We start from the raw sequence: 19644 nt of genomic DNA on the forward strand, positions 1-19644 counted from the left end.
CAATTTGGAATCCACACAGCCAAGGTTCCACTGATCCCATGCCTCAAGACTTTCTGAACGAGTCTCCCATAGGGGACCTTGTCAAATGCCTCACAAAATCCATCCCTTGTCAATTTCTTTTGTTACCATCTCAAAAAAACAACTCAGTTAGGCTCATGAGGCATGAACTTCCCTTCACAAAGCCATGCTGACTATCCTTGAGTAGACTGGACCTCTCCAAATGCTCATAGATCCTATCCTTAAGGATCCTCTCCATTAGTTTGCACACCACTGGCAAAAGACCCACCGGTCTATAATCCCCAGGATTTTCTCTATTACCTTTTTTAAACATTTGACCACACTTGTCATTCTATAATCCTCTGGCACCTCCCCTGTGACCAAGGAAAATAGAAAGATCATCGCCACTCCCCCAGCTATTCTCTTCCCTCCCTTACATAGCAACATAGGGTATATCTTGTCCAGTCCTGGGGACTGATCCAGCACTTCCTCTTTCTTAATCTCAACATGGTCCAGCACATAAGCCTGTTCTATTCTAACCTATTTTAACCTTCTAAGAGCCCTCTCTCTGGTGAAATCTGAAGCATCTAGGACCTCCCCAACCTCCTCTGCCTCCAGGCACATGTTGCATCCTTTATCCTTTAACGGCCCCACTTTCACTCTCGTCATCCTTCTGTTCTCCACATGCACGTAGAACACCTTGGGGTTCTCCTTAATCCCACATCCCAAGGCCTTCTCATGCCCCATTCTAACTCTCCCAAGTTCTTTCTTAAGTTCCTTCCTGGCTACCAGATTCTTCTCCTGAGCCCCTCCTGTTTTCTGCTTCCTATATCTAATGTTTGCTTCCTTCACCCCCTTGACGAGCTGCCTCACCTGTTTTGTCAATCACGGTTGCCTTTTCCTCTCATCTTTTCCCTGTCCCAGTGGGATAAACCTCCGGAATCCCATGCAAGTGGTCCCCAAACATCCTCCACATTACCTCGGGGTTCTCCCGTGAACATCGGTTCACAATTTATTCTTGCTAGTTTCCTAGATTAGCCCTTCCCCAATTAAACACTTTCCCATTTTGTCTGCTTTTAGCCTTGTCCATAGCTATGCTGGAGCTCGGGGTTGTGGTCACTCTCACCAAAATGCTCCCCCACTGAGAGGTCCATCACCTGACCAGGTTCATTACTCAGCACCAGATCCAGTCTGGCCTCTCCTCTCATCGGCTGGTCTACAGACTGTGTCAGGACACACATGACAAATTCTGCCTCATCTTTCCCTCTTGCAGTAAGGAGGTGCCAGTCAATATTTGGGAAAGTGAAGTCTTCCATAACAACTTATTTCTGCTTTATTCCAAATCTCCTCTCTTCCCCCCCCCCCCATTATTTATTTTTAAACATTTAAACCCCGGTACGTGCATCAGCCAATCCTGTCACTGTGTCAGCCACATCTCCATAATGGCCACATAATTCCACATACTGATCCATGCTCTGAGTTCATAATACTCATTGCATTGAAATAGACACATTTCAAACCATTTTCTGCCTCCCTTGTAAACCCATCAGGCTCAACCTTGAATGTATGGAATGATTGAAGCCCTCTGAGGGAGGGAGAGAATCCCAAGGTTCACAACCTTCTGCCTTGAGGAATTTCTCTTCAACTCAGTCCCTCATATCCTGGCCCCTGGTTCTGAGCTCTTCAGTGTCAAGAAGCTGCTTTGGCACCAACCCTTACACGTCACTTTTTCCTGCCAACTCAGGCCGACTGCATTCCTGGAAACTGTCACACATGACTCTTTCTTGCATCTGACCTGCCCTTGCAGGTAGCTTAACACTCCCGTTCTCATGGTCATGCCTTCTCTCTGCCAACTGGAAAGTCAACAGACTCGTTAGTCCACAAAGATTTGACCGATTTCTGGTAAATATTGAGTTTTTTTTTAAATTATACATTTGGGTTAGTTTTTCTCTGGGTTAAGTGAAACATGAAAGTCCGCAGACATGGTGATTGCAGTATAAACACACAGGAACACTGGAGGAACCCAGCCGGTCTCGCAGCGTCCGAAGGAGGTAAGGAGGTAAAGGGCTTGAGCCCTTCTTTTTGAAAATTTTATTTCTAGATTTACACCCACGTATTGTAGGGAACAATCCTCACCTTTTACAGGTCATTGTTTTCCGAGTCCTCTCTTTTTCCTTTCCCACCCCCCCACCTTTCACCCTCCCTCCCACTTCAACCCCAGTACAAGCATAAAAATCAATTATTAAAAATAACAATACAAATACATGAGAAAAAGGTGAGGGACAGGTGGGGGGGGGGGGGAGAGCCGGCAGGACTTCCAAATTGTCAGGGCTCATGTGATCCTCTATTGAGGAAGGCCCTGGGTAGGAGAATCACACCTGTGTTTTGACGTGTCACAGGTATGGCTGCCTCACCTCGATGATTGTGTCACGTCTACCTCTTAAGTTGTGAGTAATTTTCTCCAGGGGAACGCAGCTCTGCATCTTCGTGTTCCATCTTGTGCTTAATTGGGAGTCAAATTTTACAGGTAACGGTTGTAGCATCTCCTGGCCACCACTAAGACCACCTTCACGAATTGAGTTTGGAGTTTGGACAATCTTGGACTCGCATCTGTAACATCCCCCAGCAGGAACAGGGCTGAATGCCTGAGCCCTTCAAGGTTCGAGTGAAAAGCAGACAGGCTCCCTGCCTTTTGCTTATACCTTGGAGGGGGCCTCAGGCCTGAAATGTTGGTAATACATCTTTACCTCCTATGGACACTGCAAGATTGGCTGAGTTCCTCCAGCATTTCTGTGGAGTTTTTTTTCCTCTGGATAGACAAACCTTTAATTCTAGTGCAGGGATAGCCAACCTTTTATTATTTAATTTAGACATACAGCATGGTAACAGGCCATTTTGGCCCATGAGTACGTACCGAGGGCATAGGACAATTGGGCGGCATGGGCTCTTGGGCCAAAATGGCCTGTTACCGTGTTGTATGTTTAAATTATAAATTAAAAGGTTGGCCACCCCTGTTAGAGAATCGAGAATAATCCTGGAGGGTTGCTCTGCTTGTGGACTGCGCAGTGAATTTGTCCTATATATTGTGGGGCCCATGATCAACTGATTGTGGGTGCCCACAGTACCATGGTATTTCAAAACTGGGTTCTCAACTTCAGGACCCACACTTGAAAACCCCTCCCAACAATAGAACCATTTTCAAGGAGGCGTTTGGCAGCTCTTGATAATGGGCTCAAATTGTTGGTAAAAGGACAACAGATGGAGCCGGCAGAGACACACATTTCCTTTGCTCAGGATAGATGTGGAATGCAAGATGAATTTATAATGTTTAGGAAAATCCAATCTTTCTCCTTTGAGAAAAGTGCATACAGATAATAGAAGAGGTTTAGCCACTGTCTCCATAAAATGCTGAATAATAATTTCAAAGAAAAGTGGGTATGAACTGTCAGTCAGCTTGGTAAAGTAGCCATTGTTTTTCCATCGTCGGCCTGATCACTAGACGCAGCAGGAAGAAAAATCAACAAATACTCAAACAACGGCGCGTTTTTATAACCTTTGACTAAACGCTATCTGTTTTAGTGGACCTTCCACAGATCAGACAAGCAATTTGTAATGGAGCAAACCCAAAGATTCCAGTCACCGAGATAGACGTCTCCGCACCAGTTAAACTATTCCCACACACAGATGGAGTGTGGAATGACATCATTCGGAGCCTTGTCTGTGGGGTGATGGGAATTTTTGACACAGATTATGCTGGCAAACAGCCAAAATGCAGCCTGGAAGCAATATCCTGAAGAGATAAAGGGCAGTCATGCCTCGCTGCAGTGAACAACTTGTATACACATAGTCATTTGCTCAATTCAAAAATGCACCAGGGTTGCACGTTAATTGGGTGTATTTGGGCAGCACAGCCTGTGGGCCAGAAGGGCCTGTTACCGTGCTGTAGGTCTAAATTAAGTTAAATTGATAGTGTGCAGCTTTTACAATATGTTCAATTTGCTTGAGTCTTCGCTGGGGCAAGTGGCAGTGAGCGAGCAGCTTGTTGAGCTGTTGAGCTATCTGCCCTTGCGTCTCATTCAATTTGCTCGGAGGCCATGCTCATCGAACAAGGCCTGATCATCGAGGCCCAACGCTACCCTCAAAGCACTGTGGGAGAGAGCGAGTGAGCTGGAGTGAGTAAACGGGCCTTCTCACTGGGAGAAATGAACGGAGGTTCACAAGTCACCTCCACGGTGCGTCACTCAGATTCACAACTGGGCACTTAAAGCTTTATATTTGCAGGATCAAAAATATGCAGTCTCAACGGAATTGGTCAGAGTTCCCCATTTCCACTGCTCAGAGACCTGGAGACAGGGGGAGAAAGATCCCTTTGACCTGTGCTCATCTCTGCTCGGCCCACACTTCCCTGTTCATATCAAATAACCCAATTCCATCTGCTTCTTCTAAGCTCTATTTCCAAGATCAGCATCATGGGCCACTATCCAATCGACAACAAGACATTACACAGAGTTGACCATTTGTCTGTCCGAGCATTCTTCCTGGAAGATCCTAGTTCCTTATGTAATTTGATACATTCTACTCTGGTTTTCACAACATACATGGTGTTTGTGACCTTTGATAAGTATTTGTGGAATCTTATTGAAAGCTACTTGCTTGTTTTTTTTCCTCTCCAGACCCAAGAATGCATTTCTCCGATGCTGAAAATATGCAAGAATTATTTTTCTTAAACTTCAGAAACACACACAAACACTCCGAAGATTCAAACTTCTTAAATCAAGGCTATAAATGTGGACATATTGCCCAAATGCTACCCCACTCCCTGCACCCAAGTTTTGGCAGAAAACTAAGAAGGGAGTTCCTTTCACTTTATTTAAAAATCCAAAATATACACTGCCCTGCATAATATTTGGGACAAAGACACATTTTGTTTCCTTCATTTTCCCCCATGCTCCATAGTTTTACATTTGTAATCAAATGGCACTCCAAGGTTTGACCATGTAGAAATGACAGCACTTTTTATACATAGTCCTCTTATTTCAGGGCACCATAATGTTTGGGAAACTTGGTTCACAGGTATTTATGGTTACTCAGGGATGTTTAATTGCTTCATTGGTGCAGGTATAAGAGAGCTGGGCTTGCTTCAAAGTTTTTGATCACTTTTGGAGTCTGCAGTTGGCATTTTTTCAACACAAGGACCAGAGTTGTGCCAATAAAAGTCAAAGAAGCCATTATGAGGCTGATAAACCATAAGAGACATCACCCAAACCTTATGATCACCAAAATCAACTGTCTGGAACATCATTGAGAAGAAAGTGAACTGGTGAGCTCAGTAATTGCAGAGAGACTGGTATTCCAAGGAAGACTCCATTGCTGATGACAGAAGAATTCAGAATCAGGATTTTTGTCATGAACAAGTCATGAAATTCTGTGTTTTACAGCAGCATCGTAGTGTAAACATTCATATTATAACCATCTTGCAACATTACTATATAAAAAAAATAGTGCACGAAAAGTCAGGCCGTGTCTGTGGTTCATTGATCATTCAGGAATCTGATGGTGGAAGGGAAGAAGCTGTCCTTGTGCCGCTGAGTGCTCGTCTTTAGGCTCCTGTACCTTTTCTCCGATGGTAGCAGAGTGAAGAGGCCATGGCCTGGGTGGTGGGAGTCCTCGAGGATAGAGACTGCTTTTATAAGACACCATCTTATGTCGATGTCCTCGATGTTGTGGAATCTGGAGCCTGTGATGTTGAAGGCTGAGCTAACAACCCTCTGGAGTTTATTCTTGTCCTGAGAATTGGCACCTCCATACCAGGCAGTGACGCAACCAGCCAGAATGCTCTCCACGGAACACCTGTAGAGGTTTATGAGAGTCTTCAGTGACATATTGAATCTCCTCAGATACCTCACTAAGTATAGCTGCTGGCGATCCTTCTTTGTGATGGCATCAACGTGGAGACTGCAGGACAGATCCTCGGAGATGTTGACCCCTAGGAATTAGAAGTTCTTGACCCTCTCCATTACTGAGCCCTCGATGAGGACTGGGTCGTGTTCCCCTGACTTCCTCCTTAAGTCCACAATCATCTCCTTGGTTTTGCTGACGTTGAGCACAAGGTTGTTGTCATTACACCATTCAATGAGCTGATCTATCTCCCTCCTGTTCGGTTCCTCATTGCCATTTGTGATTCTGCCGACAACTGTGGTGTCATTGGCAAATTTGTAGATGACATTGGAATTGTGCCTGGCCACACAGTCATGGGTGTATAATGAGTAGAGCAGTGGGCTAAGCACACATCCTTGAGGTGTGCCTGTGTTGATAATCAGTGAGGAGGAGACGTTGCTTCCAATTCATATTGACTGTGGTCTTCTGATGAGAAAGTTAAGAATCCAGTTGCAGAGTGGGGTACAGAGGCCTAGAGTTTGTAGTTTCTTGACCGGCACTGAGGGAATAATGGTATTGAAGGTCGAGCTGTATTCAATGAAGAGCAGCCGTATGTATGAATTGCTGTTTTCAAGGTGATCCAGAGCTGAGTGGAGAGCCAGCAATATTGCATCTGCTGTGGAGCAATTGTGACGATAGGTGAATTGCAGTGGGTCCAGATCTTTACTTGGGTATATGTTAATTCTGGCCATGACCAGCCTCTCAAAGCATTTCACCACAGTAGAGGTTATTGCTTCTGGGCAGTAGTCGTTGAGGCAGCTCACGCTACTCTTCTTAGGTACAGGGATGACTGATGCCCTTTTGAAGCAGGTATGAACCTCTGACTGCCAAAATGGGAGGTTGAAAATGTCCGTGAACACTCCGGCTAGTTGGTCGATGCAGATTTTCAGTACCCTGCCTGGTACGCCATCAGGAGTTCACCCTCTTGAATGATGTTCTGACATCACCCTTAGAAACAGATATTACAGGGTCCTCAACCTTTACAGGGATTGTAGTAGGTGCTGTTTGGTGGTTCTTCTCAAAGTGGGTATTGAAGTTGTTCATCTCATCGGATAATGAAGAATCACAGCCATCTATAGTGTTTGCCCTCACTTTGTAGGCTGTAATGGCCTGCAATCCCTGACATATTTTCTGTGTATGTCTCTGTCAGATTCTCATAATGAAGAAAAATCCCCAAACGCCTGTCTGACAGATCAGAAGCACTCTTCAGGAGGCAGGTGTGGATGTGTCAGTGACTACTGTCCACAGAAAACTTCATGAACAGAAATAGAGGCTGCACTGCAAGATGCAAACCACTAGTTCGCTACAGAAACAGGAGAGCCAGATTACAGTTTGCCAAGAAGTATTTAAAAGAACCTGCAGAATTCTGGGAAAAGGTCTTGTGGACAGATGAGGCCAAGATTAATTAACCTGTATCAGAATGATGGTAAGAGCAAAGTGTGGAAGTGTAAAGGAACTGGCCAACATCCAAAGCACACAAAGCATCACCTGTGAAACATGGTGGTGGGGGTGTTATGGCCCTGGGCATGTACGGCTGCCACAGGTACTGGGGCACTTATCTTCATTGATGATGGCAGTCGCAAAAAGAATTCTGAGGTGTATAGAAAGATCTTATCTGCTCAGGTTCAAGCAAATCCCTCCAAACCCATTGGATGGCGCTTCATCCTACTGCAAGACAATGATCCCAAAGAGACTGCTAAAGAAACAAAGGAGTTTTTCAAAGCCTAAAACTGGAAAATTCTCGAATGGCCAAGTCAGATCACCCAATCTAAATCCAATTGAGCACGCCTTTCATATGCTGAAGAGAAAACCTTAGGGGACAAGTCCCCAAAACCAGCAGGAGCTGAAGATGCTGCAGTAGAGGCCTGGCAGAGCATCACCAGAGAAGATACTCGGTACCTGGTGATGTCTGTGAATCACAGACTTCAGTCATTGCAGGCAAGGGGTATGCAACAAAGTACTAAACATGACTACTTTAATATTGCTACGTCCCAAATATAGCGGTGCCCTGAAATTTCCACATGGTCAAACCAAAATGTACACAAATACCTTTTAATAAAACCTGGAACATGTCCTTTAATCATGTGAAAATTGTTTGATTACACATTTAGAACTTTGGAGCACAGGGGCAAATGAAGGAAAAAAGTGTCCTTTCCCCAAACATTTTGGCAAACACTGCACGTCCTTTCTAAAACACTGGAAGAACAGAATGGAATCTCACATCAAACTTCCTTCCCAATCCCCACAAACCACGCAAAGGAAGAGATCAGCACTTGCTCTGATTCAGTTGCCACTCTCGTCTCCTTCGTGTGCTTCACTGCTGGCTGGGGAAAATGGCTTGTCTGATGAGGAGCAGATTAGGCTGGACTTTAAAACAAGAGCTGGCCTCATTCAAACATCCAAGATCCTGAGGGAGTTTAACAGGGTGGAAACAGAGAGGATGTCACCTCTCATGGAGGATCTTAGACCTAGGGAGGCAATAATAAAGGGTCATCCAATCAAGACAGAGCTGAGAAGGTATTCTCTGCATCATGGTCATGAATCTTTGGAATTTTCCCATCTGGAGGACAATGAAACATTGTAGGCAATTTGGCCTTCAGCACTACACCACCATTCAATATGATCATGGCTGATCAGTACCCGGTTCCTGCCTTCTCCCCATGCTCCATGATCCCCTTAGCTACAAAAGTGCCAAATCTAACCGGCCTCAACTACTTCCTGTGGCAAAGAATTCCACAGATCCACCCACCACTCTCTGAGAGAAGAAAATTTTCCTCATCTCAGTCCTAAAAAACTTCCCCCTTATCCTTAAACTGTGACCCCCTAGTTCTGGTTTTTCCCAGCATTGGAAACAGCCTTCCTGCGCCTAGTCTGTCTAAACCCTTAAGAATTTTCTATAAGATCCCCCCTCAATCATCTAAATTCCAGAGAATACAAGCCTAGTCTATCCAACCTTTCTTCATGTGCAAGTCCTTCCATCCCTGGTATCAGTCAAGTAAATTTTCTCTGCACCACGCCCATGGTGAGGATGTCCTTCCTCAAATAAGGAGATCAAAACTCCACACAGTCCTCCAGACGTGGTCTCACCAAGGCCCTGTACAGCTGCAGTAGGATTTCCCTGCTCCTGGACTCAAATCCTCTCTCTATGAATTCCAACATAGCATTCAAAGATGAGACAGAGAGATTTTTGGACCTTTGGGTAGTCAAATGTGGAACAAGTAGGGAAGTGGAGCAGAGGCCAAGATCATATTAGCCTTGATCTTATTTAATGGCGGGGCAGGGCTGAGTGACCTACTCACACTCCCATTTCTTGTGTTATTTAAAACTGGCTCTTGTCTCTGGGCAATATCCGATGTATTGAGGCTTGTTACGATCAAGGGCAGCTCGTGTCATTCGAGCAGTTGAGGTCTAAATAGGATTATCGAATAAAACATTCTTCTACTTTCTGGAATTAAGATCTTTCCTAAGGGACAAACTGAGGACTGACAATGACCCTGCCCGGCTGTAGTGACATAGGAACTCTAATTTGAATTTATATCTGGGATGTATTCCATAATCCGAAGTGAAGGCCCGAAGTCGGGCTGACATTGGTCAAGGGAAAGATGGGAGTCGGACTTGGGCAGAACAATTGGTGGGAAGATTTGTGTTGGATCAGTCACATGCTGGTGCAATATAATTTCTTGCATCAGTTATACCTCACACTGATAAAATTACACAAGTCAAAGCCAGGAATTTGGGAAAGTGGTTTAAGTGCGGTGTGGAGGCTGGAACCTTTGTTCACTCCACCTGGTTGTGTACAAGGGTGAGATCCTTCTGGGAAGACCTGGGGGGGCTCTCTGAAAAAGATAACAAATGTGGATTTTCCACAGGATGTGGAGTTTTACCTTCTAGGGGCCATTGGGGAAGTAGAGTTTAGATTGTCCAAACACCAAATTCAGTTTATGAAGGTCACATTGTCAGTAGCCAGGAAGTATCCCGCGGTCACATGGAAGTCCGACTCCCAGCTAAATATCACATAATGAAATACTGAATTCCCTGGAGAAAACCATCGACAATTTACGGAAGAGATAGGACACATTCATTTAAGTGTGACAACCGAATCGGAAGCAGATTGGGGCACAGATATAATTCTCACCCCTCTCCCTCCCCGAATAAGAGAAAATAAATAATCTGTCCCAGCAGGTAAAGAATTGAGTATGAAATGGGGAATGTGGTGCAGACGACCTGTTTTTATTTAACACTCGAGCTCCTCTCGCCTCAAGGAGGATCGTTGTTTTTGTCAGTGTTTAAGTGGTTTCTGTATGTTTGCATTTTGGTATTTGTATAATTTGAGATGGGGAGCGTGTAAGGAGGGGGAATAAGGGCTCTGAAATCTTATTACGTGGAAAGAGAGTGTAAAATTCTGTTGATTGGATTTGCACTAGTCTTTGGAAAATCAAAAATGGAATATTTAAAAAAAAAACAATGGGCTCTCGTCCTCTTGGTTCATCCCAGTGCTTTCTTGGACCTTCCACCAGAAACATTGCACCCAGTTTTGACTTGCTCTTCCACTGGACCATCCCCTTCACTGACAAGACGATAAAGTGAAGGGCCACTTCTCCCATCTTTGGGTTTATACAAAAGATTCCCACAGTAACTACTCTGGAGATGGCGGAAGGCTGCTTCCCTTGGCTTTCTCCTGTGGGAATAGAGGAAAATCTCTATGTCGAGAATCACTCATTTACAACTTACCAAAACGGAGGACATGCAAGGTCAGCGTCACAAGCTTTCTCAGCAATGGGGGGGGGGGGGGGGGAGTTGACTTACCTGCCATGGACCTTCGTGTGCCACCTTCACTCTCCCCGTCACCCACCCCCATCATTGTGCCTGTGCCCAAGAAACATGGCCGCGCACGCCGCATTGAACAGGTAAGTGCCCTTCCTGCCCCTTGATTTGTCCTCCATTTGGGGATGGAGGACAAACTAATGTCTGGCTCAAGGTTTGAGGACAGAGTCCTCAAAATGCCCGGCCTAAAACCGGTTGTCTGGTCACCCCTATGCAAGACATGTGGTGAACTCGGACCAGGAAGACAAGCACTGGCAACTCTCCTTAACAAAAAAGCAACAATTCAGCAGAGGAAATCCTGCCAATCACCGAGACCTTCAGACACAAGTCTGTGAAGCTACTAGAGTTTATGCCACCACACAAGGAGCTTCTTATTTTAGAAAAGGGACATTGTGCTTGCACCGAAAAGCTTAAGCCACTCAGATGTGACACATCCAGCTCCTCCAATTATGACACAAAGCCATCAAACCAAGTGATCATCAGAATGTTCCATCTGCTGCATGCAATTGTAACACTTTGTTCAATACGTGTAACAACAGTACTTGAAAGAACAATTATAAGGAGACAAAGGTAAGAGCAGTGGGTGGCCACGCACTTGCCAAGTTCCAAATGAAAAATGTCCAGATTGCCTGGTTTCCCACTCAATTCTGAGCTTGCAGTCTAATCACAATACCGTGCCCTAAAATCATCTATATTTTACTGAGGAAATCAATCATGGAATTAGAAGGAGCATCAAGGTGACCAGGTTGCCGCAACTTCTATTCACACCTTCCTCCAATGACTAGGATTGAATACAGCTCCCAGTGTTTCAAAACTGTTAAATAGTCTGAAAGAAGATTTGGGCAAAATGTGGCAGAGTGGGACATTAGGAGAAGGCAGTGCTGTGGTGTCCTTTTTGGGACCCGAGGCTGAATCTCTGAAACAAAGCCCTGCAGATTGAGATCAGATTCAATCATAGCAGCACACAACTTTTCACAAGTAGAATTCTACACACATTTATCCAGGACACCCATCCCTTTGTCCTGTGCACTCTCACGTCAGAGTCAGGAGATCCTGGGCTCAAGTCCTGTCCCAGAAACTTAGGAAATAAAAGGAGAGAAAGCCAGCCAATAGGGTTGGGTGGGCCTGAGGGAGTGCCAGTGCTGAAGGCAAAGCTTCTCCATCATCACTTCGCAAGTATATAATTTCCTCTGGAACTATTCTGAGATGATTTTTAATCCTTCAATCAACATTGCTAAACCAATTTATCAGGCCAGTATTACAAAACTGTGCGTGGGAGCTTGCTGTACGAAATAGTTTCACGTGGGTTGGACCGGCCAAATTTGCGGGTCCAGGTAACGTGGCGGAGTGAAAGGTCCCATCCGGGCAGGGCGAGTAAAAAAAATCAACCGGGCTCAGACTCTTGGTGGGGGCAAGTGTCAGAGCGCAGCCGAGTTAACTCACTAATCACTTAGTGGGGGTGTGAATGGTCTACTCGACTTACCGGGTACCGTTAGTGCCTATGTGCTTGCGTTCATCTGGCAGAGCGTGGCTGGCCATGCTGTGAAATATAAGTGTGCAGTCGGTGGGGCTGTCAGCGAGTACCTGTGCTTTAAATCATCACAAGATTCCTTCTAATACCTAATACAATATAAATGTTTTATAAATAGTTGTTATACTCTATTGTTTATGGAATAATGATAAGCTGGTCTGTGTGTTTGTCCTCCGTTTGAACAGTCTGAAGCCCACTGCGGGAGATTCTCCCACCGTCCTTTATACATTGAGCGCATAGGTACTTTATTCCTGTTATTACTTGCTGGAGGCAGGACCCCCCCCCCCCCTTTAAAATGCCAGGTTCCCGATGAACCAGGTAAATAATGGTGCAGTGAGAAAGGCTCCCTGGGTGCAGCAGGCCCGGTACGTTTACCCGCTTCCTCGGAGGGTTGGCGGTGTGAAAGGGAGTGTTATTTCATTGACTGAAGTCTGGCACATTCTAGCATGGTCAAAAAATTTTTTTTGAAAAGAACAAAAGCATGTTTTTCTACCAACTAATCTCATCGCAAGGAGCAATTTCAGGCCCATTTCCACCACCAGGCCTGCCAACTGTCCCAGTGCCTCATTCTCCAGCCAGTAGCATTTTCCCGCCATCAATGCAATTAACAAATCCAGATTTTTCTCAATGCAGGCAAAACAGTTGACGTTTTGTACAATAGCACTCTTCATTTGAGGCCTATTTTCTTAAGTCAGGGTGGCTGGGACTGTTAGTCTCAAGTGAGACCAACTCACTTCAAAAAGAAAGGCTGGGCTGATGGAAATGGAGAGAGAGCACTTGAATTTATTTTAAAACCAATCTGGGTATCAAATAATCATAAAGGTTTCAGGCTGCTTGGACATTAATGAATATCTGCCAAACAAACCTTCAGAGTTCTACAAAAGCCACTATTTAATCCACCGTTAGAATTGGTCTCTATAATAAATTAACAAGTCACTTCAAAGGAAATAACAGGTCCCCACATTTTCTCCAACATAAGTTCTGTCATAATAACATGTTATTTCCTTTGACAAAGCCCAGCGAACATTCAGACAAGCCCAGAAACAGGATCGACCTTTACCTTCATTTTCCGTACGTTGAGCTTTTCTTCCTTTAAATGGTCGCGGAGCATTTGTCGGTGAAGGTGCTCCTGCTCCTGAGCAAACTCGCACAGTGTGTACCTGCGAATGCAGCTGTGGCGTCTGGCCATGCCCAGAGAGCTGCCACCCTGGCTGGGCACACTGGTGAAGCCCTGTCGGCGGGTGAAATAGTAGACTGTGACCTGATCGAAGCGAACGTTCTTGGCCCTCAGCCGCTTCTGTTTTTTCAGGATGGAGGTTGCTGAAACAGAGAAGTCACCAGTCACTGTGCTGGGAACAGATGCCAAACCAGCGGCAGAGGTAACACTGAAAGGCTGTGCACAGACACTTACTGAAAGGGCACTCACTACAGCCTTAAAATCGATTAGATTTTATATGTTTGAAGATTCCTCATGGAAGCCTGCCATGCACAAACTATCTTTCAAGCTTAAGAACAGTGAACATTCAACAGAAAAAAGTACCTCATCAGCTGCAAGGGGCCTGGAGCCTTAAATTGCACCTCCCTCCTTCTTCACATAGGATGGCTGGATGAGTAGATGTAAAGAACACTAACACCAACAGTTGAGGCACAGTGGCAAAGCTTGTAGATCTGCTGCCTCTCAGCACCAGAGAATTGTTCAATGGTCCCATCTATGCAGTTTGCACATGTCCTCTGACTGTGTGGGACTTCTCCCTCCCCCACCCCAACCAGATGTTCCAGTTTCCTCCCATATCACAAAGACAAAAGGAATGGTCGGCTAATTGGCCACTAAATTTTCCCAAGTGTGTAGGAGAGCAGTAAAATCCAGGGGAACGATGGGAATAGGAAGAGAATTAATAAATGGGAATAATGCCGGATTGGTGTAAATGGGTGGTTGATAGTGTGGACTCAATGGGCCTGTTTCTGTGCTGATTTTCTGTGACGGTCTCAATCTTATTGTATCGTACACCATTCAACCACTCATGTATTACAGGTTATATTATATATAAATATGTCTTTAAAAGAGATAGATTGTGGGGGGGGGTTAGTGTAGGTCACTTCACAAACAGATACTTACAATTCACATCTCATTTAAAATGCAAGAGCTTTGCTGAGGCCAGACATTCAGGCACCAGGGATTTTTGCAAAAGACAATGGAACTACTTTGGAATGAACTTCAGAGGTAGGTGCAAATTGAACAATATACAGGCAGAGGCTGATAAGATCTCTCAAGGATTGTGTTTGGAGCTCTGCAAGAAGTTTTTATTTTTACAATGTGCTTAGAATTAAAAGGGGGTTAAATTAAGTCAAGTTAAATAGTAATAAGTTAAAGTTTGATCCTATTTTCAAGTTTAAAGATAATTAAAAGCAACTTGTTTAAGTGACCATTTGTCTTGGTGAATTTCTATTGCTGCTGGGTTTTGGGGTCCTCTGGGTTCCTAACAACAGGCTTTTTTTTAAAAAAATGGGCTATCCAATTGGATATGCCCCTTGCTCCTTCCTCTTAGTCCTACAACTTTCCCGTGATGTTACGCGAGGAGCCCCAGGCCACAGGGGCAGAGAACCAAGTGAGCTTTCACAACTCTGCCACAATGTCATTCTTGAAGGTTGGAGACAGATTTGACTGTAAGGAGAACTCAAGCGAGTTGCTGTTCAGAGTCCAGCACCCTTACAATTCAGAAGAGCCGCCGATGCTGGAATCTTGAGCAACCACAAAGCACAGGGAGCCTCCGTGAATAGAAATGTTCAAAGCTTTAGGTCAGGACCTTTTTTGGAGACTAAGATGGAAAGGGGAGATAGAAATCATAAAAAAGGGAAGGGGTGGCCTGGGTAGGGGCTAAGACAAATGAAGGTGTGGAGAGTATGAGAAGAAAATATGAGGAACAACACATCATCTTCAACCTGGGTAGCCTACAACCCCACTGCAAAAGCATTGAATTTTCCAGTTTCAGGTAACCCCAACCCAATCTATTTCCACTTTTTCCATCTATTCTTCACCTGCTCCCATTTTCTGAGCCCATTCCCATACTCGCTTTCCTCTCAACCTCCCGCATGCCCCCCCTCCCCCCACCCCCCCCCCCCCCCGGTCTCTCCCAACTTCATCTGTCCTGTGTGCTATTACTTCTTGGCTCATCTCCAGTTCATTATCTGCTTGCAATCTGCCCCTTCGTAATCTCGACTGTGGTGGAGGGGCGAAAAGGCTTTTTAATCCAAGCAGGAACCCAAATGTCAGAACAGTTCTTCAGGTTCCATCAATCACCTGAATATTTGGCCCTTTGTGAGAAACAGACAGCGTCTGGGCAAAGGGAAATTAGCTGTGAAATGCTGTTAAAATCAAACAGAGTCTTTCACTGAGAAAGGAAGAACAGGTTTCTGGGAGCACCATTTCCAATTTTCAAGAAACAAACCTCACCTCAGCAGTTTAGTAAAGCCCATTAATTTCATCTCTGCAGTTGATGGTTTCTCACACAGCCTGTTGTGAAGACTACTTTGTTACAGCCCAGCTGGTGAAACACCTGTAAGCTCTTTGCAAGAGAAGATTAGTCCCCCTGCCTCTTCAATTCAAATGTTTCTGTTGTGCCATCCTGACCCTGACCCACTGGTCTAACGCACACCACACCATGGTTCTGGAAAGAAACCATCGCTCTCCAAATAACACACACAAATACATTATTTTGGGGTGGGGGGGGGGTTGAGGCACTCAGTGCAAGCAGGTAATATCACATTGGAAGCCCATTGCACAACAGGCTAGATGTTCAGCTTGACATGGAATAGAGTGCAGCATCACAGGAGGGTAACAAGCTCCAGCTACAACATTAGTGAATCACAACTGCACTCACCAACACAGTGGTTAAGAATCAGCCCAAATCCATTTTGTAAGCAGCACCCTCTTACATTCCAGGGAAAGGAATCCCAGCCTAGCCAGCATCTTTTCTGCACCCTTTCCAGTTTAATGATATCCTTCCTATAGCCCAGCAATCAGGACGCTGCACATTAACAACTGTAGTCTCAATGCAACTGTGGTCTCACCATCTTTACAATTGCACGATGACATCCCAGACCCTGTTCTCAATGACATGATTACTGAAGGCAAGCTTGCCAAGTGCTTTCTTCACCTCCCCACCCACTTGTGTGGCCACACTCATGCAGTGGTGGATTAACTACTACCCAGGTTCCTAGGCTGACCTTTAGTAAGACTCCCCCTTAACTTGTCCCCACCCCACCCCCCCCCACCCTTAATTGAATAAAACAGTGACATTGTTACATTAAATAAATTACATTAGGGGTCTCCAAAGTGGTCAATATCAACAACTGGGGGTCAATGGGACTTTTGGGGTTGAAAGAATTGTAGAGCCTGACGCCCCCGCTCCTGCCCGGGAGCCCCTCCATTCTGGGGCCCTAGCCTTAGGCCTACTCAGCCTAATAGCTAATTCACCACCGTACTCATGGAACAATGTACCACCACCCCAGGCACGGCACAGAGATCAGTACTAGGGCTTCAACAGTTTACGCTCCGTTTTAATGAACGAGCTCACTGTAACTAAATTTGCTGTCACAAAAATAGGTGGTTTAACAAGACTCAGAATATGGAAATACTTATAGATTGGCTCAGATATTTAGTGTGTGCACTGTAAATTGGCAAATGGAATTTGTGGGGAAATCCACTTTTGAAAGAAGAGTAAAAAAAATTTTAAATTAAGTAAAACAGCAACATGGTGCAGGTCAAAGAGATCTGGGGCTATTTGTAGGTGAAACATAAGTTAGTAAACAGGTAAAGAGCAATTCATTGGGAAAGCTAATGGAACAATGATCCGCCCATTCTGACAGCCATAGGCTCGGTCAGGGTCGACACCAGAAACAGTGTTAGAAAAGGGCATTAGGGTAACTGGGTCGGGTACAGACCAACAATCATCAACTCACTCAGCAGGGGCGTAAACGATCTCCGTCCCTCTGATGTAGCAGCTGAAATAGCTGGACGCTAATGACGTGGGGGGGCGGGACTGACAACGAAACAATGCCTGCGAGCATATGGGGGCGGGGGGGCCACAGCACCTCGCGGGGGCGGGGGGGCCACAGCACCTCGCGGGGGCGGGGGGGCCACAGCACCTCGCGGGGGCGGGGGGGCCACAGCACCTCGCGGGGGCGGGGGGGCCACAGCACCTCGCGGGGGCGGGGGGGCCACAGCACCTCGCGGGGGCGGGGGGGCCACAGCACCTCGCGGGGGCGGGGGGGCCACAGCACCTCGCGGGGGCGGGGGGGCCACAGCACCTCGCGGGGGCGGGGGGGCCACAGCACCTCGCGGGGGCGGGGGGGCCACAGCACCTCGCGGGGCGGGCGAATGCCTCTCCTTGGCACTGACCATGGGCTTTAAACGGCCTGTTAAAGGAGCTGAAGTTGGTTTACTTTAAGATCCCATGACCGCGGGGTCTGCGCCTGAGATGGCATCGTCTATGATCAGTAGCGGCCACAAGGGGTTGCAGACTCCGGGGAAGCAGACGGACTGGCGCAGGGCACCAGATAGCAGGGAGTACCTCCCTGTTTGAGATGACCCACGGGATGGTGACCACGGTGGCAGACCAGTAAGGAACCAGCGGCTGAATAGCACACAGGCTGCAGGCCACTGGTGACTCGAGATGAGGGACCCACAGACTGTGGGCGGTTGGCGACTTAGGTTTACAGTTCCAAGATGACATCGCAACTCCTATACTCAATGACCTGATTAACAAAGGCAAGCATTGCCAAGAGATTTCTTCCCCTCCTTGCCCACTTGTGTTGCCACCATCACGGAACGATATTCCTGTACCCGAAGTGTGGCCTGGATATTAGTACTAGGACTTCAACAGTTTATGCTCTGTTTCAATCGGGCAGCAGACTGGCTGAAGGGGAACCAGGTGTTGGAACCGAGATGCAAGAAGGCGCCAAGGGGGCTGGAGGTTCCCAATCATGTCAGAGGTGTGCATCTTGAGTTGCTGATGGTTTGGACTGGACTGTGTGGCTGCAGGAGGGATGGAGATGAATCCATGGACATTTAGTGACGGGGGGTGGGCTCTCTTTTGTTTCTCTCTTACCCCTTTTACACAGCACTTGAAAGGTGGATATTATCCACCTTTCGAGCACTGTATAAACTCATCGAAAACAGATTGGGGTTGGGGGGGTGTCCTAAACTTACCCGGCTTCAATCTTCCAAGGTAGGTAGTTTTAGAGGTGGAGCGTATTGATGCAGGACCAGTCTAAAAGGATGAGCCGTGTTGTCGTGCTGCTGGCCAACCTGTCCCGCCTTTTGCTTCAGGAATCCAGGTCATGTATATGGCAATAATACAGCTTTTCAGTGTAAAAAGGGGCACCGGGCAATTTCTGCTGATGATCTTTGATAGCCTTATCCAACTAGAGGAAATTTCATGTAATATCACATTTTTGGTTTTATTAATCGATCATAAAATCATTTTGAATATATTACAAGGAGAATTGTATGTACAACTGAGGGGAAAACACAGGGGTGGGGTAATGCAATTGCCTTTAAAATTCCGCATGAAGATTTGGTCTCCATATTGAAGGACATGCTTGCTTCAGAGTCAGGTGCAGAGGAAGTTCTCTGAGTTGGTGCCAGGGATAAAGGACTTCACGAATGAAGAAAGTTAGGCCTGTATTCATTGATGTAATGAGAGAGGACTGTGGAGACGTGCAGAATACTGTGGGGACCTGACAGGGTGGATGCTTCTTCTAGCAAAGGTATCTAGAACCATGGAGTTGCCCCTTCACCCAAATATGCGCCAAGGCTGCAATGCCAAAGTGAGGGGCTGCCCCTTTCAAGTGCCTTAGACACCTACGGCTCAGCTCCCTGAAGCTGGGAGAGTTGAGGCTGTCACAGCTGTCTGCACTGTCGCTGCTGGAAACTTCATCATCCGATTCTTTTGGTGAAGAGCACAAGGACGAACCGTCCACCACTTCAAATTTGCGCTTCAGGTTCCCACTCACCGCCACCTCCATTTCTCACTCTGTTAAAGAAAAGGAGAATGTCACAAAACACCACAACAAAGGTATCTGCCACCACCCCATAATGCACAAGAAGTTAAAAGCCATCAGCATGTGGATCTCCACCTTCGTCTCATCAAAATTGCAGAAAATCTAGGCCCGTCTATATTTCCAACATTGGGATGTTGCAAAAGCGCGACCAGTGTTCTAACTGCAACGTGAAAGTATGGGGCATCACGATTGGTGTAGCAGTTAGCACGACACGGTTACCACGACACAGTTACAGCGATCAGGACCGGGGTTCAAATCTTGCGCTGTCTGTGTGGAGTTTGTACGTTCTCCCT

General features: G+C 46.1%; 1 protein-coding gene across 7 annotated transcripts in view; it reads right to left on the reverse strand.

Moving 5' to 3' along the window:
• The window catches only part of csrnp2 (cysteine-serine-rich nuclear protein 2), a 118304-nt gene that overhangs the window by 6522 nt on the left and 92138 nt on the right, over positions 1-19644 (reverse strand). For all 7 annotated transcript variants that reach the window (XM_069905892.1, XM_069905890.1, XM_069905888.1 and 4 more), the window contains 2 exons: positions 19156-19323; positions 13350-13609 (listed from right to left, as the gene is read on the reverse strand). In XM_069905892.1, coding sequence (XP_069761993.1) covers positions 13350-13609; positions 19156-19315 — 420 coding nt within the window. In that variant the 5' untranslated portion in view covers positions 19316-19323. The remainder of the gene's footprint in view (positions 1-13349; positions 13610-19155; positions 19324-19644) is intronic.

This window comes from Narcine bancroftii, chromosome 12, assembly GCF_036971445.1.
Source record: "Narcine bancroftii isolate sNarBan1 chromosome 12, sNarBan1.hap1, whole genome shotgun sequence".
Lineage (NCBI taxonomy): Eukaryota > Metazoa > Chordata > Chondrichthyes > Torpediniformes > Narcinidae > Narcine > Narcine bancroftii.